Raw genomic sequence first — 26403 nt, 5'->3', positions numbered from 1 at the left:
CAGACAACATCACCGCAGTGGCTCATGTAAACCGTCAAGGCGGAACAAAGAGCAGAGTGGCGATGGCAGAAGCCACCAGGATTCTTCGCTGGGCGGAAAATCATGTAAAGCGCTCTGACGGCAGTCTTCATTCCGGGAGTGGACAACTGGGAAGCGGACTTCCTCAGCAGACACGATCTACATCCAGGAGAGTGGAGACTTCATCAGGAAGTCTTTGCAGAGATTGCAAGTCAGTGGGGACTGCCTCAAATAGACCTGATGGCGTCACACCTCAACAAGAAACTTCTGAGATATTGTGCCAGGTCAAGGGACCCTCAGGCGTTAGCAGTGGACGCCCTGGTGACACCGTGTGTGTTCCAGTCGGTCTATGTGTTCCCTCCTCTTCCTCTCATCTCCAAGATATTGAGAATCCTAAAACGAAGAGTACAGACAATTCTCATTGTTCCAGATTGGCCTCGAAGGGCCTGGTATCCGGATCTGCAGGAAATGCTCACAGAAGATCCGTGGCCTCTTCCTCTCAGAGAGGTCCTGTTGCAACAGTGGCCCTATCTGTTCCAGGACTTACCGCGGCTGCGTTTGACGGTTGAACACAGGATCCTAGCGAAAAAGTGCATTCTGGATGAGGTCATTCCTACTCTGATAAAGGCTAGGAAGGACGTGACGGCAAAACATTATCACCGTATATGGAGGAAGTATGTGTCTTGGTGTGAGTCCAGGAATGCTCCTCCGGAAGAATTCCATCTGGGCCGTTTCCTTCACTTCCTACAGACTGGAGTGAATTTGGGCCTAAAATTAGGCTCCATTAAGGTTCAGATTTCGGCCCTATCCATTTTCTTTCAGAAGGAATTGGCTTCTTTCCCTGAAGTCCAGACTTTTGTGAAGGGAGTGCTGCATATCCAACCTCCTTTTGTGCCTCCTGTGGCACCATGGGACCTTAATGTGGAGTTACGGTTCCTTAAGTCTCACTGGTTTGAGCCTCTTCAAACGGTGGAATTAAAGTATCTCACTTGGAAAGTGGTCATGTTGTTTGCCTTGGCATCGGCAAGGCGAGTGTCTGAGTTGGCGGCTTTATCTCATAAAAGCCCCTATCTGATTTTCCATGTGGATAGAGCGGAGTTGCGGACTCGTCCTCCATTTTTGTCTAAGGTGGTTTCCTCTTTTCAAATGAACCAACCTATTGTAGTGCCTGTGGCTACACGGAACTTGGAGGATTCCGAGTCCCTTGATGTGGTCAGGGCATTGAAATTTTATGTAGCCAGAACTGCTCGGGTTAGGAAAACGGAGGCACTGTTTGTCCTGTATGCAGCCAACAAGGTGGGCGCTCCTGCTTCTAAGCAGACTATAGCTCGCTGGATCTGTAAAACGATTCAGCAGGCTCATTCTACAGCTTGATTGCCGTTACCAAATTCAGTAAAGACCCATTCCACTAGGAAGGTGGGCTCTTCTTGGGCGGTTGCCCGAGGTGTCTCGGCATTACAGCTTTGCCGAGCGGCGACTTGGTCGGGTTCAAACACCTTTGCAAAGTTCTACAAGTTTTATACCCTGGCTGATGAGGACCTCATGTTTGCTCAATCGGTGCTGCAGAGTCATCCGCACTCTCCCGCCCGTTTGGGAGCTTTGGTATAATCCCCATGGTCCTTACGGAGTCCCCAGCATCCTCTAGGACGTAAGAGAAAATAAGATTTTAAACCTACCGGTAAATCTTTTTCTCCTAGTTCGTAGAGGATGCTGGGCGCCCGTCCCAGTGCGGACTGAATACTGCGAAACTTGTATATAGTTTTGGCTTACATAAGGGTTATGTTACAGTTTTGATCAGTCTCGGGCTGATGCTGTTTTGTTTCATACTGTTAACTGGTTCGTATATTCCATGTTATATGGTGTGGATGGTGTTGGCTGGTATGAATCTTGCCCTTAGATTAACAAAAATCCTTTCCTCGTACTGTCCGTCTCCTGTGGGCACAGTTTTCTAACTGAGGTCTGGAGGAGGGGCATAGAGGGAGGAGCCAGTGCACACCCTTATCTAAAGTTCTTTTTAGTGCCCATGTCTCCTGCGGAGCCCGTCTATTCCCCATGGTCCTTACGGAGTCCCCAGCATCCTTTACGGACTAGGAGAAAAAGATTTACCGGTAGGTTTAAAATCTTATTTTTTGATGACTAAAGGTTGGAGCGTCCGAAGGCTGATGTATTGGGCGGTCCCCACACACTGGGCGATCCGGTGCCCAACTGCCTGCTATGCCGGCCCTACTACGCATAGAGCTGCGTGGGATTGTCTGCCTGCATCGCTGATCTTTTGAACATGCTGAAAGATCAGAGATGCATGTGGACGACCCCACTGGTGCGAGCAATGGACGACGACATGACCACACACACAACGATATAGCTTCTATATTGTTCCAATTCGTCGGATCGGCAACTAAATCGTGCCGTGTGTGGGCACCCTTAGAGCTCTGTGCAAATTGTTTGAGGCAGACAAACTGATTTCTTGTTGTGCTCATCTACAGCCTCTAATTGTCATACTTTTTTGCTGCATTAGGTATTTGCTTGAAAGTACTATATAAAACATACATGCCTGCTCTCTTTTAGGAAACGAATTCTAGTCCACTTGTGTTGGTGGAATCTACTTGTAGAAGTCTCCATAGTTTGGCTCAGGCAATCTCCTATCAGAATGCTGTGCTACTGGAAGGACCCATAGGATGTGGAAAAACGGCTTTAGTGGAGCATTTGGCCACACTCACTGGACGCCTGAAGCCACCTGATATTTTGAAGGTTCAACTTGGTGATCAAACTGACAGTAAGGTAAAGAGAGAGGTTTCTACTTATATTGTCTTCCTATTTTAATTTCTAGGCTTTAGCAGTACTAATGGCTGTTTCTATTAAATTTTGAGAATTTCTCTTCCCCCTTTTTATTTTTTTTATTTTTTTAAATCATTACACTATATAGTCAATATATATACAGTACATTATATATCCTATTTTCTCTAACGTCCTAAGTGGATGCTGGGACTCCGTAAGGACCATGGGGAATAGCGGCTCCGCAGGAGACAGGGCACAAAATAAAAGCTTGAGATATCAGGTGGTGTGCACTGGCTCCTCCCCCTATGACCCTCCTCCAAGCCAGTTAGATTTTTGTGCCCGGCCGAGAAGGGTGCAAACTAGGTAGCTCTCCAGAGCTGCTTAGAATAAAAGAGACGAAGGTCCGGTGAAAGCGGCGGCAGAAGACATCCTGTCTTCAAGACTAAGGTAGCGCACAGCACCGCAGCTGTGCGCCATTGCTCTCAGCACACTTCACACTCCGGTCACTGAGGGTGCAGGGCGCTGGGGGGGAGCGCCCTGAGACGCAATATAACACACATATACCTTAGCTGGCAAAAGGAATACATCACATATAGCTCCAGGGCTATATGGATGTATTTTTTCCCCTGCCATTTTACACAAAAAAGCGGGAGTTAAGGACGTCGTGAAGGGGCGGGGCCTATCTCCTCAGCACACTGGCGCCATTATTCCCTCACAGCTCCGCTGGAAGGACGGCTCCCTGATTCTCCCCTGCAGTACTGCATCTGATTCAGGGTAAAAAAGAGAAGGGGGGGCATTTTGGCAGCAAATAACTAGATTAACAGCAGCTATAAGGGATTAACACTTATATAAGGTTATCCCTGTATATATATATAGCGCTGGGTGTGTGCTGGCAGACTCTCCCTCTGTCTCTCCAAAGGGCTAAGTAGGGTCCTGTCCTCTATCAGAGCATTCCCGGTGTGTGTGCTGTGTGTCGGTACGCGTGTGTCGACATGTATGAGGAGGAAAATGAGGTGGAGGCGGAGCAGTTGCCTGTGTTAGTGATGTCACCCCCTAGGGAGTCGACACCTGACTGGATGATTGTGTTTAAGCAATTAAGTGATAATGTCAGCAATTTACAAAAAACTGTTGACGACATGAGAAAGCCGGCAAATCAATTAGTGCCTGTTCAGGCGTCTCAGACACCCTCAGGGGCCCTAAAACGGCCGCTACCTCAGTGGGTCGACACGGATCCAGATACAGATACTGAATCTAGTGTCGACGGTGACGAGACAAACGTAATGTCCAGTAGGGCCACACGTTACATGATCACGGCAATGAAAGAGGCATTGAACCTTTCTGACACTACAAATACCTCAAAGGCGGGTATTATGTGGGGTGTGAAAAAACTGCCAATAGTTTTTCCTGAGTCTGAGGAAATAAATGAGGTGTGTGATAAAGCGTGGGTTTCCCCCGATAAAAAACAGCTAATTTCTAATAAGTTATTAGCACTATACCCTTTCCCGCCAGAGGTTAGGGCACGGTGGGAAACACCCCCTAGGGTAGATAAGGCGCTCACACGTTTATCTAAACAAGTAGCGTTACCGTCCCCTGATACGGCCACCCTCAAAGAACCAGCTGATAGGAGGCTGGAAAATATCCTGAAAAGTATATACACACATACTGGTGTTATACTGCGACCAGCAATCGCATCAGCCTGGATGTGCAGTGCTGGAGTCGCATGGGCGGATTCCCTGACTGAGAATATTGATACCCTGGATAGGGACAATATTCTGTTAACTATAGAACATTTAAAGGATGCATTGCTATATATGCGTGATGCGCAGAGGGATATTTGTACCCTGGCATCAAGAGTAAGCGCAATGTCCATCTCTGCCAGAAGAGCATTATGGACCAGACAGTGGTCAGGGGACGCAGATTCCAAACGGCACATGGAAGTATTGCCGTATAAGGGGGAGGAGTTATTTGGGGCTGGTCTAACAGACCTGGTGGCCACGGATGGAAAATCCACCTTTTTACCCCAGGTTACTTCACATCAACAGAAAAAGACACAGTCTTTTCAAACTCAGTCCTTTCGTTCCCATAAGTACAAGCGAGCAAAAGGTCACTCTTTTCTGCCCAAGGGCAGAGGAAGAGGAAAAAGGCAGCACCATGCAGCCGCTTCCCAGGAGCAGAAGCCCTCCCCTGCTTCTGCCAAGTCTTCAGCATGACGCTGGGGCTTTACAAGCAGACTCAGACACGGTGGGGGCCCGTCTCAAGAATTTCAACGCGCAGTGGGCTCACTCGCAAGTGGATCCCTGGATTCTACAGGTAGTATCACAGGGGTACAAACTGGAATTCGAGGCGTTTCCTCCTCATCGGTTCCTGAAGTCTGCTTTACCAAAGTCTCCCTCCGACAGGGAGGCAGTTCTGGAAGCCATTCACAAGCTGTACTCCCAGCAGGTGATAATCAAGGTACCCCTCTTACAACAGGGGAAGGGGTATTATTCCACACTATTTGTGGTACCGAAGCCGGACGGCTCGGTGAGACCAATATTAAATCTAAAATCTTTGAACACTTACATAAAAAGGTTCAAATTCAAGATGGAGTCACTCAGAGCGGTGATAGCGAACCTGGAAGAGGGGGACTATATGGTGTCGCTGGACATCAAGGATGCTTATCTCCACGTCCCAATATATCCTTCTCACCAAGGGTACCTCAGGTTTGTAGTACAAAACTGTCATTATCAGTTTCAGACGCTGCCGTTTGGATTGTCCACGGCGCCTCGGGTCTTTACCAAGGTAATGGCCGAAATGATGATTCTTCTACGGCATCTTAATTATCCCTTACTTGGACGATCTCCTGATAAGGGCAAGAACCAAGGAACAGTTAGAAGTCGGAGTGGCACTATCTCAGGTAGTGCTAAGTCAGCACGGATGGATTCTAAATATTCCAAAATCGCAGCTGATTCCAACGACACGTCTACTGTTCTTAGGAATGATTCTGGACACAGTCCAGAAGAAGGTGTTTCTCCCGGAGGAGAAGGCCAGGGAGTTATCCGAGCTAGTCAGGAACCTCCTAAAACCAGGACAGGTCTCAGTGCATCAGTGCACAAGGGTCCTGGGAAAAATGGTGGCTTCTTACGAAGCGATTCCATTCGGAAGATTCCATGCAAGAACTTTTCAGTGGGATCTACTGGGAAAATGGTCCGGATCGCATCTTCAGATGCATCAACGGATAACCCTGTCGCCAAGGACAAGGGTGTCTCTCCTGTGGTGGCTTCAGAAGGCTCATCTACTAGAGGGCCGCAGATTTGGCATTCAGGATTGGATCCTGGTAACCACGGATGCCAGCCTGAGAGGCTGGGGAGCAGTCACACAGGGAAGGAATTTCCAGGGCTTGTGGTCAAGCATGGAAACATCTCTTCATATAAACATTCTAGAACTAAGGGCCATTTACAATGCCTTAATTCAAGCAAAACCTCTGCTTCAGGGTCAGGCGGTGTTGATCCAGTCGGACAACATCACGTCAGTCGCCCACATAAACAGACAGGGCGGCACGAGAAGCAGGAGGGCAATGGCAGAAACTGCAAGGATTCTTCGCTGGGCGGAAAATCATGTGATAGCACTGTCAGCAGTGTTCATTCCGGGAGTGGACAACTGGGAAGCAGACTTCCTCAGCAGACACGACCTTCACCCGGGAGAGTGGGGACTTCACCCAGAAGTCTTCCACCAAATTGTAAACCGTTGGGAAAGACCAAAGGTGGACATGATGGCGTCACGTCTAAACAAAAAACTGGACAGATATTGCGCCAGGTCAAGGGACCCTCAGGCAATAGCAGTGGACGCTCTGGTAACGCCGTGGGTGTACCAGTCAGTGTATGTATTCCCTCCTCTGCCCCTCATACCGAAAGTATTGAGAATCATAAGAAGGAGAGGAGTAAGAACTATACTCGTGGTTCCGGATTGGCCAAGAAGGTCTTGGTACCCGGAACTTCAAGAGATGCTCACGGACGAACCGTGGCCTCTACCTCTAAGACAGGACCTGCTACTGCAGGGGCCTTGTCTGTTCCAAGACTTACCGCGGCTGCGTTTGACGGCATGGCGGTTGAACGCCGGATCCTGAAGGACAAGGGCATTCCAGAAGAAGTCATCCCTACTCTGGTAAAAGCCAGAAAGGAAGTAACCGCAAAACATTATCACCGCATTTGGCGTAAATATGTTGCGTGGTGTGAGGCCAAGAAGGCCCCTACACAGGAATTTCAACTGGGTCGTTTCTTGCATTTCCTGCAAACAGGACTGTCTATGGGCCTAAAATTAGGGTCCATTAAGGTTCAAATTTCGGCCCTGTCGATATTCTTCCAGAAAGAACTGGCTTCAGTACCTGAAGTTCAGACATTTGTGAAAGGGGTGCTGCACATACAGCCTCCTTTTGTGCCTCCAGTGGCACCTTGGGATCTCAATGTTGTGTTGAGATTTCTAAAATCACACTGGTTTGAACCATTGTCTACGGTAGATTTAAAATATCTCACGTGGAAGGTGTCGATGCTGTTGGCCTTGGCTTCAGCTAGGCGTGTGTCAGAATTGGCGGCTTTATCATGTAAAAGCCCTTACCTAAATTTTCATTCTGACAGGGCGGAATTGAGGACTCGTCCTCAATTTCTACCTAAGGTGGTTTCTGCATTTCACATGAACCAACCTATTGTGGTACCTGCGGCTACTAGGGACTTAGAGGACTCTAAGTTGCTGGACGTTGTCAGGGCCTTGAAAATATATGTTTCCAGGACGGCTGGAGTCAGGAAAACTGACTCGCTGTTTATCCTGTATGCACCCAACAAGCTGGGTGCTCCTGCTTCAAAGCAGACGATTGCTCGTTGGATTTGTAGTACAATTCAGCTTGCACATTCCGTGGCAGGATTGCCACAGCCAAAATCAGTAAAAGCCCATTCCACAAGGAAAGTGGGCTCATCTTGGGCGGCTGCCCGAGGGGTCTCGGCTTTACAACTTTGCCGAGCAGCTACTTGGTCAGGGGCAAACACGTTTGCTAAATTCTACAAATTTGATACCCTGGCTGAGGAGGACCTGGAGTTCTCTCATTCGGTGCTGCAGAGTCATCCGCACTCTCCCGCCCGTTTGGGAGCTTTGGTATAATCCCCATGGTCCTTACGGAGTCCCAGCATCCACTTAGGACGTTAGAGAAAATAAGATTTTACTTACCGATAAATCTATTTCTCGTAGTCCGTAGTGGATGCTGGGCGCCCATCCCTAGTGCGGATTGTCTGCAATACTTGTATATAGTTATTGTTACAAAAAATTCGGGTTATTATTGTTGAGCCATCTTTTCAGAGGCTCCTTTAAAATTATCATACTGTTAACTGGGTTCAGATCACGAGTTGTACGGTGTGATTGGTGTGGCTGGTATGAGTCTTACCCGGGATTCAATATCCTTCCTTATTATGTACGCTCGTCCGGGCACAGTATCCTAACTGGCTTGGAGGAGGGTCATGGGGGGAGGAGCCAGTGCACACCACCTGATATCTCAAGCTTTTATTTTGTGCCCTGTCTCCTGCGGAGCCGCTATTCCCCATGGTCCTTACGGAGTCCCAGCATCCACTACGGACTACGAGAAATAGATTTATCGGTAAGTAAAATCTTATTTTCTCTAACGTCCTAGTGGATGCTGGGACTCCGTCAGGACCATGCTGGGACTCCGTCAGGACCATGGGGAATAGCGGGCTCCGCAGGAGACAGGGCACATCTAAATAAAGCTTTTAGGATCACATGGTGCGTACTGGCCCCTCCCCCTATGACCCTCCTCCAAGCCTCAGTTAGGTTTTTGTGCCCGTCCGAGAAGGGTGCAATCTAGGTGGCTCTCCTAAAGAGCTGCTTAGAAAAAGTTTTTTTAGGTTTAAATCTCAGTGAATCCTGCTGGCAACAGGATCACTGCATCGAGGGACTTAGTGGAGAGATTTCCAACTCACCTGCGTGCAGGATGGATTGGAGTCTTAGGCTACTGGACACTTAGCTCCAGAGGGAGTCGGAACACAGGTCCTCCTGGGGTTCGTCCCGGAGCCGCGCCGCCGATCCCCCTTACAGACGCTGAAGACGGAGGTCCGGAAAGCAGGCGGCAGAAGACTCCTCAGTCTTCATGAAGGTAGTGCACAGCACTGCAGCTGTGCGCCATTGTTGCTACACGTCTCACTGATTCAGTCACGGAGGGTGCAGGGCGCTGCTGGGGGCGCCCTGGGCAGCAATATTAAATACCTTTAGTGGCAAAATAAATACATCACATATAGCCATTAAGGCTATATGTATGTATTTAACCCAGGCCAGTTTTCTTAAAACCCGGAGAAAAGCCCACCGAAAAAGGGGCGGAGCTTATTCTCCTCAGCACTCAGCGCCATTTTCCTGCTCAGCTCCGCTGGTGAGGAAGGCTCCCAGGACTCTCCCCTGCACTGCACTACAGAAACAGGGTAACAAAGAGAAGGGGGGCATAATTTGGCGATATTGATATATTAAAAGCGCTTATATCAAAAACAACACCTTCTAGGGTTGTTTATATACATTTATAGCGCTTTTGGTGTGTGCTGGCAAACTCTCCCTCTGTCTCCCCAAAGGGCTAAGAGGGTCCTGTCTTCGATTAGAGCATTCCCTGTGTGGCTGCTGTGTGTCGGTACGTGTGTGTCGACATGTATGAGGACGATGTTGGTGTGGAGGCAGAGCAATTGCCGGTAATGGTGATGTCACCCCCTAGGGAGTCGACACCGGAATGGATGGCTTTAGTTATGGAATTACGTGATAATGTTAGCACATTACAAAAGTCAGTTGACGAAATGAGACGGCCGGAAAACCAGTTAGTACCGGCTCAGGCGTCTCAGACACCGTCAGGGGCTGTAAAACGTCCCTTACCTCAGTCAGTCGACACGGGTACCGACACAGATGAATCTAGTGTCGACGGTGAAGAAACAAACGTATTTTCCAATAGGGCCACACGTTATATGATCACGGCAATGAAGGAGGCTTTGCAGATCTCTGATACTGCTGGTACCTCAAAAAGGGGTATTATGTGGGGGGTGAAAAAACTACCTGTAGCTTTTCCAGAATCAGAGGAATTGAATGACGTGTGTGACGAAGCGTGGGTTAACCCAGATAGAAAACTGCTAATTTCCAAGAAGTTATTGGCATTATACCCTTTCCCACCAGAGGTTAGGGCGCGCTGGGAAACACCCCCTAGGGTGGATAAGGCGCTCACACGTTTATCAAAGCAAGTGGCGTTGCCGTCTCCTGATACGGCCGCCCTCAAGGATCCAGCAGATAGGAGGCTGGAAACTACACTGAAGAGTATATACACACATACTGGTGTTATACTGCGACCGGCAGTAGCCTCAGCCTGGATGTGCAGTGCTGGGGTAGTGTGGTTGGATTCTCTGACTGAAAATATTGATACCCTGGATAGGGACAGTATTTTATTGACTAGAGCAATTAAAGGATGCTTTTCTTTATATGCGAGATGCTCAGAGGGATATTTGTACTCTAGCATCAAGAGTAAGCGCGATGTCCATATCTGCCAGAAGAAGTTTATGGACGCGACAGTGGTCAGGTGATGCGGATTCCAAAAGGCATATGGAAGTATTGCCATATAAAGGAGAGGAATTATTTGGGGTCGGTCTTTCGGACCTGGTGGCCACGGCAACTGCCGGCAAATCCACTTTTTTACCTCAGACCCCCTCCCAACAGAAAAAGACACCGTCTTTTCAGCCGCAGTCCTTTCGCTCCTATAAAAACAAGCGACCAAAAGGACCGTCTTATCTGCCGCGAGGCAGAGGAAAGGGTAAGAGAGGGCAGCAAGCAGCCCCTGCCCAGGACCAGAAGCCCGCCCCGGGTTCTACAAAGCCATCAGCATGACGCTGGGGCTTTACAAGCGGACTCGGGAGCGGTGGGGGGTCGACTCAAGATTTTCAGCAATCAGTGGGCTCGCTCACAAGTGGACCCATGGATCCTGCAGATAATATCTCAGGGTTACATGTTGGAGTTCGAAAGGTCTCCCCCTCGCCGGTTCCTAAAGTCTGCTTTACCAACGTCTCCCTCAGAAAGGACGTCGGTTTTGGAAGCCATTCACAAGCTGTATTCTCAGCAGGTGATAGTCAAGGTACCCCTCCTACAACAGGGAAAGGGGTATTATTCCACACTATTTGTGGTACCGAAGCCGGACGGTTCGGTAAGACCTATTCTAAACCTGAAATCCTTGAACCTGTACATACAGAAATTCAAGTTCAAGATGGAGTCACTCAGAGCAGTGATAGCGAATCTGGAAGAAGGGGACTTCATGGTGTCCCTGGACATAAAAGATGCTTATCTGCATGTCCCAATTTACCCCTCACACCAAGGGTATCTCAGGTTCGTGATACAAGACTGTCATTATCAGTTTCAAACGCTGCCGTTTGGTTTGTCCACGGCCCCTCGGGTCTTTACCAAGGTAATGACCGAAATGATGGTTCTTCTACGAAGAAAAGGCGTATTAATTATCCCTTACTTGGACGATCTCCTGATAAGGGCAAAGTCCAGAGAACAGCTGGAAGTCGGTGTAGCACTAACCCAGGTAGTGCTTCAGCAACACGGGTGGATTCTGAATCTTCCAAAATCTCAATTGACCCCGACAACTCGTCTGCTGTTCCTGGGAATGATTCTGGACACGGTTCAGAAAAAGGTGTTTCTCCCGGAGGAGAAAGCAAGGGAGTTATCCGAACTTGTCAGGAACCTCCTAAAACCAGGAACTGTGTCAGTACATCAATGCACAAGAGTCCTGGGAAAGATGGTGGCTTCTTACGAAGCGATTCCATTCGGCAGATCCCATGCACGGACATTTCAGTGGGATCTGCTGGACAAATGGTCCGGATCGCATCTGCACATGCATCAGCGGATAACACTGTCACCAAGAACAAGGTTGTCTCTCCTGTGGTGGTTGCAGAGTGCCCATCTGTTAGAGGGCCGCAGATTCGGCATACAGGACTGGGTCCTGGTGACTACGGATGCCAGCCTACGAGGCTGGGGAGCAGTCACACAGGGAAGAAACTTCCAGGGCGTGTGGTCAAACCTGGAGACGTCCCTTCACATAAATATACTGGAGCTAAGAGCGATCTACAATGCTCTAAGCCTGGCAAAATCGCTGCTTCAGGGTCAGCCGGTGTTGATCCAGTCGGACAACATCACGGCAGTCGCCCACGTAAACCGACAGGGCGGCACGAGAAGCAGAAGAGCAATGACAGAAGCTGCAAGGATTCTGCGCTGGGCGGAGAATCATGTCATAGCACTGTCAGCAGTGTTCATCCCGGGAGTGGACAACTGGGAAGCAGACTTCCTCAGCAGACACGACCTTCACCCGGGAGAGTGGGGACTTCATCCAGAAGTCTTCCACATGATTGTGAACCGTTGGGAAAGACCGAAGGTGGACATGATGGCGTCTCGCCTCAACAAAAAATTGGACAGATATTGCGCCAGGTCAAGAGACCCTCAGGCAATAGCTGTGGACGCTCTGGTAACACCGTGGGTGTACCAGTCAGTGTATGTGTTCCCTCCTCTGCCTCTCATACCAAAGGTACTGAGAATTATACGGAAAAGAGGAGTAAGAACAATACTGGTGGCTCCGGACTGGCCAAGAAGAACTTGGTATCCGGAACTTCAAGAGATGCTCACGGAGGATCCGTGGCCTCTACCTCTAAGAAGGGATCTGCTTCAGCAGGGACCTTGTATGTTCCAAGACTTACCGCGTCTGCGTTTGACGGCATGGCGGTTGAACGCCGGATTCTAAAAGAAAAGGGCATTCCAGAGGAAGTTATTCCTACCTTGATTAAGGCTAGAAAGGAAGTGACTGTACAACATTATCACCGCATTTGGCGAAAATATGTTGCGTGGTGTGAGGCCAAGAAGGCTCCAACGGAAGAATTTCAATTGGGTCGATTCTTACATTTCCTGCAAGCAGGATTGTCTATGGGCCTAAAATTGGGGTCCATTAAAGTTCAAATTTCGGCCTTATCAATCTTCTTCCAGAAGGAATTGGCATCAGTGCCTGAAGTACAAACTTTTGTCAAAGGTGTACTACATATACAACCCCCAATAGTGCCTCCAGTGGCACCGTGGGATTTGAACGTAGTTTTGAATTTTCTCAAATCTCATTGGTTTGAGCCTCTAAAATCGGTAGATTTAAAATACCTTACATGGAAGGTAACCATGCTATTGGCCCTGGCTTCAGCCAGGAGAGTTTCAGAGTTGGCGGCTTTATCATACAAAAGCCCATATCTGATTTTCCATTCGGACAGGGCAGAACTGCGGACACGTCCTCATTTTCTCCCTAAGGTGGTTTCGGCTTTTCACTTGAACCAGCCTATTGTGGTGCCTGCGGCTACTAGCGACTTGGAGGACTCCAAGTTACTGGACGTTGTCAGAGCATTAAAAATATATATTTCAAGGACAGCTGGAGTCAGAAAATCTGACTCGTTGTTTATATTGTATGCACCCAACAAGATGGGTGCTCCTGCGTCTAAACAGACGATTGCACGTTGGATCTGTAGCACAATCCAACTTGCACATTCTGTGGCAGGCCTGCCACAGCCTAAATCTGTAAAGGTCCACTCCACAAGGAAAGTGGGCTCATCTTGGGCGGCTGCCCGAGGGGTCTCGGCATTACAACTTTGCCGAGCAGCTACGTGGTCAGGGGAGAACACGTTTGTAAAATTTTACAAATTTGATACTCTGGCTAAGGAGGACCTGGAGTTCTCTCATTCGGTGCTGCAGAGTCATCCGCACTCTCCCGCCCGTTTGGGAGCTTTGGTATAATCCCCATGGTCCTGACGGAGTCCCAGCATCCACTAGGACGTTAGAGAAAATAAGAATTTACTTACCGATAATTCTATTTCTCATAGTCCGTAGTGGATGCTGGGCGCCCATCCCAAGTGCGGATTGTCTGCAATACTTGTACATAGTTATTGTTACAAAGATCGGGTTATTACTATTGTTGTGAGCCATCTTTTCAGAGGCTACTTCGTTTTTTGTTATCATACTGTTAACTGGGTTCAGATCACAAGTTGTACGGTGTGATTGGTGTGGCTGGTATGAGTCTTACCCGGGATTCAAGATCCTTCCTTATTGTGTACGCTCGTCCGGGCACAGTACCTAACTGAGGCTTGGAGGAGGGTCATAGGGGGAGGGGCCAGTACGCACCATGTGATCCTAAAAGCTTTATTTAGATGTGCCCTGTCTCCTGCGGAGCCCGCTATTCCCCATGGTCCTGACGGAGTCCCAGCATGGTCCTGACGGAGTCCCAGCATCCACTACGGACTATGAGAAATAGAATTATCGGTAAGTAAATTCTTATTTTACGACATGACTATCTGTACGGTTTCCTCTATTTTTATATGCCTATTTCAGTTTCCAGACCACCAGTATTGATTTTATTCACTCTAAGGGGGGGAATTGATTACCCAGGGCAGTTAACGGTATTTCTCTAACGTCCTAAGTGGATGCTGGGACTCCGTAAGGACCATGGGGAATAGCGGCTCCGCAGGAGACTGGGCACAAAAGTAAAAGCTTGAACTAGCTGGTGTGCACTGGCTCCTCCCCCCATGACCCTCCTCCAAGCCTCAGTTAGATTCTTGTGCCCGAACGAGAAGGGTGCATGCTAGGTGGCTCTCCTGAGCTGCTTAGAGTAAAAGTTTATTTTAGGTTTTTTATTTTCAGTGAGTCCTGCTGGCAACAGGCTCACTGCATCGTGGGACTAAGGGGAGAAGAAGCGAACTCACCTGCGTGCAGAGTGGATTGGGCTTCTTAGGCTACTGGACATTAGCTCCAGAGGGAGGTTCAGCCTGGATGGGTCCCGGAGCCGCGCCGCCGGCCCCCTTACAGAGCCAGAAGAACGAAGAGGTCCGGTGAAATCGGCGGCAGAAGACGTTCCTGTCTTCAACTAAGGTAGCGCACAGCACTGCAGCTGTGCGCCATTGCTCTCAGCACACTTCACACTCCGGTCACTGAGGGTGCAGGGCGCTGGGGGGGAGCGCCCTGAGACGCAATAAAAACTGAAATACCTTAGGATGGCAAAAGAAATACATCACATATAGCTCCTGGGCTATATGGATGTATTTAACCCCTGCCAGTTTTCCAGAAAAAAGCGGGAGATAAGGCTGTCGTGAAGGGGCGGAGCCTATCTCCTCAGCACACAAGCGCCATTTTCCCTCACAGTTCCGCTGGAAGGACGGCTCCCTGACTCTCCCCTGCAGTCCGTACAGAATCAGGGTAAAAACGAGAGAGGGGGGGCGCTATTGGCAGCTAAATTATAAACAGCAGCTATAAAAGGGAGTAACACTTATATAAGGTTATCTATATATCTATATATATATCTATATCTATATATATATATCTATATATATATATATCTATATATATATCTATATATATATATATATATATATATATATATATATATATATATATATATATATATATATATATATAGCGCTCTGGTGTGTGCTGGCAAACTCTCCCTCTGTCTCCCCAAAGGGCTAGTGGGGTCCTGTCCTCTATCAGAGCATTCCCTGTGTGTGTGCTGGGTGTCGGTACGATTGTGTCGACATGTATGAGGAGGAAAATGATGTGGAAGCAGAGCAATTGCCTGTGTTAGTGATGTCACCCCCTAGGGAGTCGACACCTGACTGGATGGTTGTATTTAAAGAACTACGTGACAATGTCAGCACTTTACAAAAAAACTGTTGACGACATGAGACAGCCGACAAATCAATTAGTGCCTGTCCAGGCGTCTCAGACACCGTCAGGGGCGATAAAACGCCCGTTACCTCAGTGGGTCGACACAGACCCAGACACAGATACTGAGTCCAGTGTCGACGGTGAGGAGACAAACGTAATGTCCAGTAGGGCCACACGTTACATGATCACGGCAATGAAGGAGGCATTGAACATTTCTGACACTACAAGTACCACAAAGAAGGGTATTATGTGGGGAGTAAAAAAACTACCAGTAGCTTTTCCTGAATCAGATGAATTAAATGAGGTGTGTGATAAAGCGTGGGTTTCCCCCGATAAAAAAGTGCTAATTTCTAATAAATTATTGGCACTATACCCTTTCCCGCCAGAGGTTAGGGCGCGTTGGGAAACACCCCCTAGAGTAGATAAAGCGCTCACACGTTTATCTAAACAAGTAGCGTTACCGTCTCCTGATACGGCCGCCCTCAAAGAACCAGCGGATAGAAGGCTGGAAAATATCCTGAAGGGTATATACACACATACTGGTGTTATACTGCGACCAGCAATCGCCTCAGCCTGGATGTGCAGTGCTGGAGTGGCGTGGTCGGATTCCCTGACTGAAAATATTGATACCCTGGATAGGGACAGTATATTACTAACTATAGAGCATTTGAAGGATGCATTACTATATATGCGTGATGCACAGAGGGATATTTGCACCCTGGCATCAAGAGTGAGTGCTATGTCCGTTTCTGCCAGAAGAGCGTTATGGACGCGACAGTGGTCAGGGGATGCGGATTCCAAACGACATATGGAAGTATTGCCGTATAAAGGGGAGGAGTTATTTGGGGCCGGTCTATCGGACCTGGTGGCCACGGCAACGGCCGGAAAGTCCACCTTTTTACCCCAGGTCACCTCTCAGCAGAAAAAGACACCGTCTTTTCAAACTCAGTCCTTTCGTTCCCATAAGTACAAGCGGGCAAAAGGCCACTCATTTCTGCCCCGGGGCAGAGGAAGAGGAAAAAGACTGCACCAGGCAGCCTCTTCCCAGGAGCAGAAGCCCTCCTCTGCTTCTGCCAAGTCTTCAGCATGACGCTGGGGCTTTACAAGCGGACTCGGACACGGTGGGGGCCCGTCTCAAAAATTTCAACGCGCAGTGGGCTCACTCGCAAGTGGACCCCTGGATTCTGCAGGTAGTATCACAGGGGTACAAACTGGAATTCGAGACGTCTCCCCCTCGCCGGTTCCTGAAGTCTGCTCTACCAAAGTCTCCCTCCGACAGGGAGGCAGTTTTGGAAGCCATTCACAAGCTGTATTCCCAGCAGGTGATAATCAAGGTACCTCTCCTACAACAGGGAAAGGGGTATTATTCCACGCTGTTTGTGGTACCGAAGCCGGACGGCTCGGTGAGACCAATTTTAAATCTAAAATCCTTGAACACTTACATAAAGAGGTTCAAATTCAAGATGGAGTCACTCAGAGCAGTGATAGCAAACCTGGAAGAAGGGGACTATATGGTGTCTCTGGACATCAAAGATGCTTATCTCCACGTCCCAATCTACCCTTCTCACCAAGGGTACCTCAGGTTTGTAGTACAAAACTGTCATTATCAGTTTCAGACGCTGCCGTTTGGGTTGTCCACGGCACCTCGGGTCTTTACCAAGGTAATGGCCGAAATGATGATTCTTCTTCGAAGAAAAGGCGTTTTAATTATCCCTTACTTGGACGATCTCCTGATAAGGGCAAGGTCCAGGGAACAGTTAGAAGTCGGAGTAGCACTATCTCAGTTAGTGTTACGTCAGCACGGGTGGATTCTAAATATTCCAAAATCGCAGCTGATTCCAACAACACGTCTCCTGTTCCTAGGAATGATTCTGGACACAGTCCAGAAAAAGGTGTTTCTCCCAGAGGAGAAGGCCAGGGAGTTATCCGAGCAAGTCAGGAATCTCCTAAAACCAGGCCAGGTGTCAGTGCATCAGTGCACGAGGGTCCTGGGAAAAATGGTGGCTTCTTACGAAGCGATTCCATTCGGAAGATTCCATGCAAGAACGTTTCAGTGGGATCTTCTGGACAAATGGTCCGGATCGCATCTTCAGATGCATCAGCGGATAACCCTGTCGCCAAGGACAAGGGTGTCTCTTCTGTGGTGGCTGCAGAGTGCTCATCTACTAGAGGGCCGCAGATTTGGCATTCAGGATTGGATCCTGGTGACCACGGATGCCAGCCTGAGAGGCTGGGGAGCAGTCACACAGGGACGAAATTTCCAGGGCTTGTGGTCAAGCATGGAAACATCTCTTCATATAAACATTCTGGAACTAAGGGCCATTTACAATGCCCTAAGTCAAGCAAAACCCCTGCTTCAGGGTCAGGCGGTATTGATCCAATCGGACAACATCACGTCAGTCGCCCACGTAAACAGACAGGGCGGCACGAGAAGCAGGAGGGCGATGGCGGAAGCTGCAAGGATTCTTCGCTGGGCGGAGAATCATGTGATAGCACTGTCAGCAGTGTTCATTCCGGGAGTGGACAACTGGGAAGCGGACTTCCTCAGCAGACACGACCTTCACCCGGGGGAGTGGGGACTTCATCCAGAAGTCTTCCAAGAGATGGTAAACCGTTGGGAAAAACCAAAGGTGGACATGATGGCGTCCCGTCTCAACAAAAAACTAGACAGATATTGCGCCAGGTCAAGGGACCCTCAGGCAATAGCGGTGGACGCTCTGTTAACACCATGGGTGTACCAGTCAGTGTATGTGTTCCCTCCTCTGCCTCTCATACCAAAAGTACTGAGAATCATAAAAAGGAGAGGAGTAAGAACTATACTCGTGGTTCCGGATTGGCCAAGAAGGACTTGGTACCCGGAACTTGAAGAGATGCTCACGGAAGAACCGTGGCCTCTACCTCTAAGAAAGGACCTGCTCCAGCAGGGGCCTTGTCTGTTCCAAGACTTACCGCGGCTGCGTTTGACGGCATGGCGGTTGAACGCCGGATCCTGAAGGAAAAAGGCATTCCAGAAGAAGTCATCCCTACCCTGGTAAAGGCCAGGAAGGATGTAACCGCAAAACATTATCACCGCATTTGGCGAAAATATGTTGCGTGGTGTGAGGCCAAAGAGGCCCCTACAGAGGAATTTCAACTGGGTCGCTTCCTACATTTCCTGCAAACAGGACTGTCTATGGGCCTAAAATTAGGGTCCATTAAGGTTCAAATTTCGGCCCTGTCGATTTTCTTCCAAAAAGAACTGGCTTCAGTGCCTGAAGTCCAGACGTTTGTCAAAGGGGTACTGCATATACAGCCTCCTTTTGTGCCCCCGGTGGCACCTTGGGATCTCAATGTGGTTTTGGGGTTCCTAAAATCACATTGGTTTGAACCACTCACCACTGTGGAATTAAAATATCTCACATGGAAGGTGGTAATGCTGTTAGCCCTGGCTTCAGCCAGGCGTGTCTCAGAATTAGCGGCTTTATCTTATAAAAGCCCTTACCTAATTTTTCACACGGATAGGGCAGAATTGAGGACTCGTCCTCAATTTCTCCCAAAGGTGGTTTCAGCGTTTCACGTGAACCAGCCTATTGTGGTGCCTGCGGCTACTAGGGACTTGGAGGACTCCCAAGTTACTGGACGTAGTCAGGGCCCTGAAAATATATATTTCCAGGACGGCTGGAGTCAGGAAATCTGACTCGCTGTTTATCCTGTATGCACCCAACAAGCTGGGTGCTCCTGCTTCTAAGCAGACGATTGCTCGTTGGATTTGTAGTACAATTCAGCTTGCACATTCTGTGGCAGGCCTGCCACAGCCAAAATCTGTAAAAGCCCATTCCACAAGGAAGGTGGGCTCATCTTGGGCGGCTGCCCGAGGGGTCTCGGCTTTACTACTTTGCCGAGCAGCTACTTGGTCAGGGGCAAACACGTTTGCTAAATTCTACAAATTTGATACCCTGGCTGAGGATGACCTGGAGTTCTCTCATTCGGTGCTGCAGAGTCATCCGCACTCTCCCGCCCGTTTGGGAGCTTTGGTATAATCCCCATGGTCCTTACGGAGTCCCAGCATCCACTTAGGACGTTAGAGAAAATAAGAATTTACTTACCGATAATTCTATTTCTCATAGTCCGTAGTGGATGCTGGGCGCCCATCCCAAGTGCGGATTGTCTGCAATACTTGTATATAGTTATTGTTACAAAATTCGGGTTATTATTGTTGTGAGCCATCTTTTCAGAGGCTCCTTCGTTTATCATACTGTTAACTGGGTTCAGATCACAGGTTGTACGGTGTGTTTGGTGTGGCTGGTATGAGTCTTACCCGGGATTCAAGATCCTTCCTTATTATGTACGCTCGTCCGGGCACAGTATCCTAACTGAGGCTTGGAGGAGGGTCATGGGGGGAGGAGCCAGTGCACACCAGCTAGTTCAAGCTTTTACTTTTGTGCCCAGTCTCCTGCGGAGCCGCTATTCCCCATGGTCCTTACGGAGTCCCAGCATCCACTACGGACTATGAGAAATAGAATTATCGGTAAGTAAATTCTTATTTTCTCTATCGTCCTAGTGGATGCTGGGGTTCCTGAAAGGACCATGGGGATAGCGGCTCCGCAGGAGACAGGGCACAAAAAGTAAAGCTTTTCCAGATCAGGTGGTGTGCACTGGCTCCTCCCCCTATGACCCTCCTCCAGACTCCAGTTAGATTTTTGTGCCCGGCCGAGAAGGGTGCAATTCTAGGTGGCTCTCATAAAGAGCTGCTTAGAGAAAGTTTAGCTTAGGTTTTTTATTTTACAGTGATTCCTGCTGGCAACAGGATCACTGCAACGAGGGACAGAGGGGAGAAGAAGTGAACTCACCTGCGTGCAGGATGGATTGGCTTCTTGGCTACTGGACATCAGCTCCAGAGGGACGATCACAGGTACAGCCTGGATGGTCACCGGAGCCGCGCCGCCGGCCCCCTTGCAGATGCTGAAGTAAGAAGAGGTCCAGAATCGGCGGCTGAAGACTCCTGCAGTCTTCTAAAGGTAGCGCACAGCACTGCAGCTGTGCGCCATTTTCCTCTCAGCACACTTCACACGCAGTCACTGAGGGTGCAGGGCGCTGGGGGGGGGCGCCCTGGGAGGCAAATGTAAACCTATATAAAGGCTAAAAATACCTCACATATAGCCCCCAGAGGCTATATGGAGATATTTAACCCCTGCCTGTATTCACAAAATAGCGGGAGACGAGCCCGCCGAAAAAGGGGCGGGGCCTATCTCCTCAGCACACGGCGCCATTTCCTCTCACAGCTCCGCTGGTCAGGACGGCTCCCAGGTCTCTCCCCTGCACTGCACTACAGAAACAGGGTAAAACAGAGAGGGGGGGCAAATTTAATGGCAATATCTTGATATATATAAAGCAGCTATAAGGGAGCACTTATTATAAGGCTATCCCTGTCATATATAGCGCTTTTTGGTGTGTGCTGGCAGACTCTCCCTCTGTCTCCCCAAAGGGCTAGTGGGTCCTGTCTTCGTTTAGAGCATTCCCTGTGTCTGCTGTGTGTCGGTACGTGTGTGTCGACATGTATGAGGACGATATTGGTGTGGAGGCGGAGCAATTGCCAAATATGGGGATGTCACCTCCTAGGGAGTCGACACCAGAATGGATGCCTTTATTTATGGAATTACGGGATAGTGTCAACACGCTAAAGCAGTCGTTTGACGACATGAGGCGGCCGGACAATCAATTAGTGCCTGTCCAGGCGCCTCAAACACCGTCAGGGGCTGTAAAACGCCCTTTGCCTCAGTCGGTCGACACAGACCCAGACACAGGCACTGATTCCAGTGGTGACGAATCAACCGTATTTTCCAGTAGGGCCACACGTTATATGATTTTGGCAATGAAGGAGGCGTTACATTTAGCTGATACTACAGGTACCACTAAACAGGGTATTATGTGGGGTGTGAAAAAACTACCTATAGTTTTTCCTGAATCAGAAGAATTAAATGACGTGTGTGATGAAGCGTGGGTTGCCCCTGATAAAAAGCTGATAATTTCAAAGAAATTATTGGCATTATACCCTTTCCCGCCAGAGGTTAGGGAGCGCTGGGAAACACCTCCTAGGGTGGACAAGGCGCTAACACGCTTATCAAAACAAGTGGCGTTACCTTCTCCTGAGACGGCCGCACTTAAAGATCCATCAGATAGGAGGATGGAAAATATCCAAAAAAGTATATACACACATGCAGGTGTTATACTACGACCAGCTATAGCGACTGCCTGGATGTGCAGTGCTGGGGTAGTTTGGTCAGAGTCCCTGATTGAAAATATTGATACCCTGGACAGGGACAATATTTTACTGTCGTTAGAACAAATAAAGGATGCATTTCTTTATATGCGTGATGCACAGAGGGATATCTGCACACTGGCATCACGGGTAAGTGCTATGTCCATTTCGGCCAGAAGAGCTTTATGGACGCGACAGTGGACAGGCGATGCGGATTCAAAACGGCATATGGAAGTTTTGCCGTATAAAGGGGAGGAGTTATTTGGAGTCGGTCTATCAGATTTGGTGGCCACGGCTACAGCCGGGAAATCCACCTTTCTACCTCAAGTCACTCCCCAACAGAAAAAGGCACCGACTTTTCAACCGCAGCCCTTTCGTTCCTTTAAAAATAAGAGAGCAAAGGGCTATTCATATCTGCCACGAGGCAGAGGTCGAGGGAAGAAACGGCAACAGGCAGCTCCTTCCCAGGAACAGAAGCCCTCCCCGGCTTCTACAAAAGCCTCAGCATGACGCTGGGGCTTCTCAAGCGGACTCGGGGACGGTGGGAGGTCGTCTCAAAAATTACAGCGCGCAGTGGGCTCACTCGCAGGTAGATCCCTGGATCCTGCAGATAATATCTCAGGGGTACAGGTTGGAATTAGAGACAGATCCACCTCGCCGTTTCCTGAAGTCTGCTTTACCAACGTCCCCTTCCGAAAGGGAGACGGTTTTGGAAGCCATTCACAAGCTGTACTCTCAGCAGGTGATAGTCAAGGTACCTCTTCTACAACAAGGGAAGGGGTATTATTCCACTCTATTTGTGGTACCGAAGCCGGATGGCTCGGTAAGGCCTATTCTAAATCTGAAGTCCTTGAACCTGTACATAAAGAAGTTCAAGTTCAAGATGGAGTCACTCAGAGCAGTGATAGCGAACCTGGAAGAAGGGGACTTTATGGTATCCTTGGACATCAAGGATGCGTATCTCCACGTTCCAATTTACCCCTCACACCAGGGGTACCTCAGGTTCGTTGTACAAAACTGTCACTATCAGTTTCAGACGCTGCCGTTTGGTTTGTCCACGGCACCTCGGGTCTTTACAAAGGTAATGGCCGAGATGATGATTCTTCTTCGAAGAAAAGGCGTATTAATTATCCCATACTTGGACGATCTCCTAATAAGGGCGAGGTCCAGAGAACAGCTAGAGATGGGATTAGCAATATCTCAAGAGGTGCTAAAGCAGCACGGATGGATTCTGAATATTCCAAAATCCAAATTAATGCCGACAACTCGTCTGCTGTTCCTAGGGATGATTCTGGACACGGTTCAGAAAAAGGTTTTTCTTCCCGAGGAAAAAGCCAAGGAGTTATCCGACCTGGTCAGGAATCTCCTAAAACCAGGAAAGGTGTCTGTACATCAATGCACGCATCTTCAGATGCACCTGCGGATAACCCTGTCTCCAAGGACAAGGGTATCTCTTCTGTGGTGGTTGCAGAGGGCTCTTCTATTGGAAGGCCGCAGATTCGGCATACAGGATTGGATCCTGGTGACCACGGACGCCAGCCTGAGAGGCTGGGGAGCAGTCACACAAGGAAGAAACTTCCAGGGAGTGTGGTCGAGCCTGGAAAAGTCTCTTCACATAAACATTCTGGAACTAAGAGCAATCTACAATGCTCTAAGCCAGGCGGAACCTCTGCTTCAAGGAAGACCGGTGTTGATCCAGTCGGACAACATCACGGCAGTCGCCCATGTAAACAGACAGGGCGGCACAAGAAGCAGGAGTGCAATGGCAGAAGCTGCCAGGATCCTTCGCTGGGCGGAGAATCACGTGATAGCACTGTCAGCAGTGTTCATCCCGGGAGTGGACAACTGGGAAGCAGACTTCCTCAGCAGACACGATCTTCACCCGGGAGAGTGGGGACTTCATCCAGAAGTTTTCCACATGCTAATAAACCGTTGGGAAAGACCAATGGTGGACATGATGGCGTCTCGCCTCAACAAAAAACTGGACAGGTATTGCGCCAGGTCAAGAGATCCGCAGGCAATAGCTGTGGACGCGCTGGTAACACCGTGGGTGTACCAGTCGGTGTATGTGTTTCCTCCTCTGCCTCTCATACCAAAGGTATTGAGAATCATACGGCAAAGCGGAGTAAGAACGATACTAGTGGCTCCGGATTGGCCAAGAAGGTCTTGGTACCCGGAACTTCAAGAGATGGTCACGGACGATCCGTGGCCTCTACCTCTAAGACAGGACCTGCTTCAGCAGGGACCGTGTCTATTCCAAGACTTACCGCGGCTGCGTTTGACGGCATGGCGGTTGAACGCCAGATCCTAAAAGGAAAAGGCATTCCAGAAGAAGTCATTCCTACCTTGATTAAGGCAAGAAAGGAAGTCACCGCGAAGCATTATCACCGCATTTGGCGAAAATATGTTGCGTGGTGCGAGGATCGGAGTGCTCCGACGGAGGAATTTCAACTGGGTCGTTTCCTACATTTCCTGCAATCAGGATTGTCTATGGGTCTCAAATTGGGATCTATTAAGGTTCAAATTTCGGCCCTGTCAATATTCTTCCAAAAAGAATTGGCCTCAGTTCCTGAGGTCCAGACTTTTGTCAAAGGAGTACTGCATATACAGCCTCCTGTGGTGCCTCCGGTGGCACCGTGGGATCTAAATGTAGTTTTAGATTTCCTCAAATCCCATTGGTTTGAACCACTAAAAAATGTGGATTTGAAATATCTCACATGGAAAGTGACTATGTTACTGGCCCTGGCGTCCGCCAGGAGAGTATCTGAACTGGCGGCTTTATCTTATAAAAGCCCTTATTTAATTTTCCATTCGGATAGGGCAGAGCTGCGGACGCGTCCGCATTTTCTCCCTAAGGTGGTATCAGCGTTTCACCTGAACCAGCCTATTGTAGTGCCTGCGGCTACAAGCGACTTGGAGGACTCCAAGTTGTTGGACGTTGTCAGAGCTTTAAAAATATACATTTCAAGGACGGCTGGAGTCAGAAAATCTGACTCGCTGTTTATACTGTATGCACCCAACAAGTTGGGTGCGCCTGCTTCTAAGCAGTCGATTGCTCGTTGGATTTGTAACACAATTCAACTTGCACATTCTGTGGCAGGCCTGCCACAGCCTAAATCTGTTAAGGCCCATTCCACAAGGAAGGTGGGCTCATCTTGGGCGGCTGCCCGAGGGGTCTCGGCATTACAACTCTGCCGAGCAGCTACGTGGTCAGGGGAGAACACGTTTGTAAAATTCTACAAATTTGATACCCTGGCAAAGGAGGACCTGGAGTTCTCTCATTCGGTGCTGCAGAGTCATCCGCACTCTCCCGCCCGTTTGGGAGCTTTGGTATAATCCCCATGGTCCTTTCAGGAACCCCAGCATCCACTAGGACAGTGGTTCTCAAACTCGGTCCTCAGGACCCCACACAGTGCATGTTTTGCAGGTAACCCAGCAGGTGCACAGGTGTATTAATTACTCACTGACACATTTTAAAAGGTCCACAGGTGGAGCTAATTATTTCACTTGTGATTCTGTGAGAGACCTGCAAAACATGCACTGTGTGGGGTCCTGAGGACCGAGTTTGAGAACCTGTGCACTAGGACGATAGAGAAAATAAGAATTTACTTACCGATAATTCTATTTCTCGGAGTCCGTAGTGGATGCTGGGCGCCCATCCCAAGTGCGGATTATCTGCAATACTTGTACATAGTTATTGTTAACTAATTCGGGTTATTGTTTAGGGAGCCATCTTTCAGAGGCTCTTCTGTTATCATACTGTTAACTGGGTTTAGATCACAAGTTGTACGGTGTGATTGGTGTGGCTGGTATGAGTCTTACCCGGGATTCAAAATCCTCCCTTATTGTGTACGCTCGTCCGGGCACAGTACCTAACTGGAGTCTGGAGGAGGGTCATAGGGGGAGGAGCCAGTGCACACCACCTGATCTGGAAAAGCTTTACTTTTTGTGCCCTGTCTCCTGCGGAGCCGCTATCCCCATGGTCCTTTCAGGAACCCCAGCATCCACTACGGACTCCGAGAAATAGAATTATCGGTAAGTAAATTCTTATTTTTATTTTCATGCCTGATGCAGGCTTGAAAAAAAAAATCCCTGATAACTAGTGTGTTAACGGGTAACAAGAACCTTGTTAACAAATCTGTATGTGAATGCTTCACAAGTTCTGTGTGTTTTGGGGATATAGATATATATATATATATATATATATATATATATATATATATATATATATATATATATATATATATATATATATATATATATATATATATATATATATACCGTATATACTCGAGTATAAGTCGACCCGAATATAAGCCGAGGCACCTAATTCTACCACAAAAACCTGGGAAAACTTATTGACTCGAGTATAAGCCTAGGGTGGGAAATGCAGCTCTAGCCGTACACAGCCCTCAGTGCCAGATATGCCCTCATAGTGCCAGATATGCCCCCACAGTGCTGCCAGATATGCCCCCACAGTGCTGCCAGTTATGCCCCCACAGTGCTGCCAGATATGCCCCCACAGTGCTGCCAGATATGCCCCCACAGTGCTGCCAGATATGCCCCCACAGTGCTGCCAGATATGCCCCCACAGTGCTGCCAGATATGCCCCCACAGTGCTGCCAGATATGCCCCCACAG

At 48.8% G+C, this 26403-nt stretch overlaps 1 protein-coding gene across 1 annotated transcript in view; it reads left to right on the top strand.

Annotated features, from left to right (window-relative positions):
• MDN1 (midasin AAA ATPase 1) overlaps positions 1-26403 on the top strand; it is a 695825-nt gene that overhangs the window by 57737 nt on the left and 611685 nt on the right. The window contains exon 6 of the mRNA XM_063916985.1: positions 2584-2796. Coding sequence (XP_063773055.1) covers positions 2584-2796 — 213 coding nt within the window. The remainder of the gene's footprint in view (positions 1-2583; positions 2797-26403) is intronic.

Source organism: Pseudophryne corroboree, chromosome 4 (assembly GCF_028390025.1).
Source record: "Pseudophryne corroboree isolate aPseCor3 chromosome 4, aPseCor3.hap2, whole genome shotgun sequence".
Lineage (NCBI taxonomy): Eukaryota > Metazoa > Chordata > Amphibia > Anura > Myobatrachidae > Pseudophryne > Pseudophryne corroboree.
The sequence above is the reverse complement of the archived record's forward strand: the minus strand, read 5'-3'. Positions and strand labels throughout refer to the sequence as shown.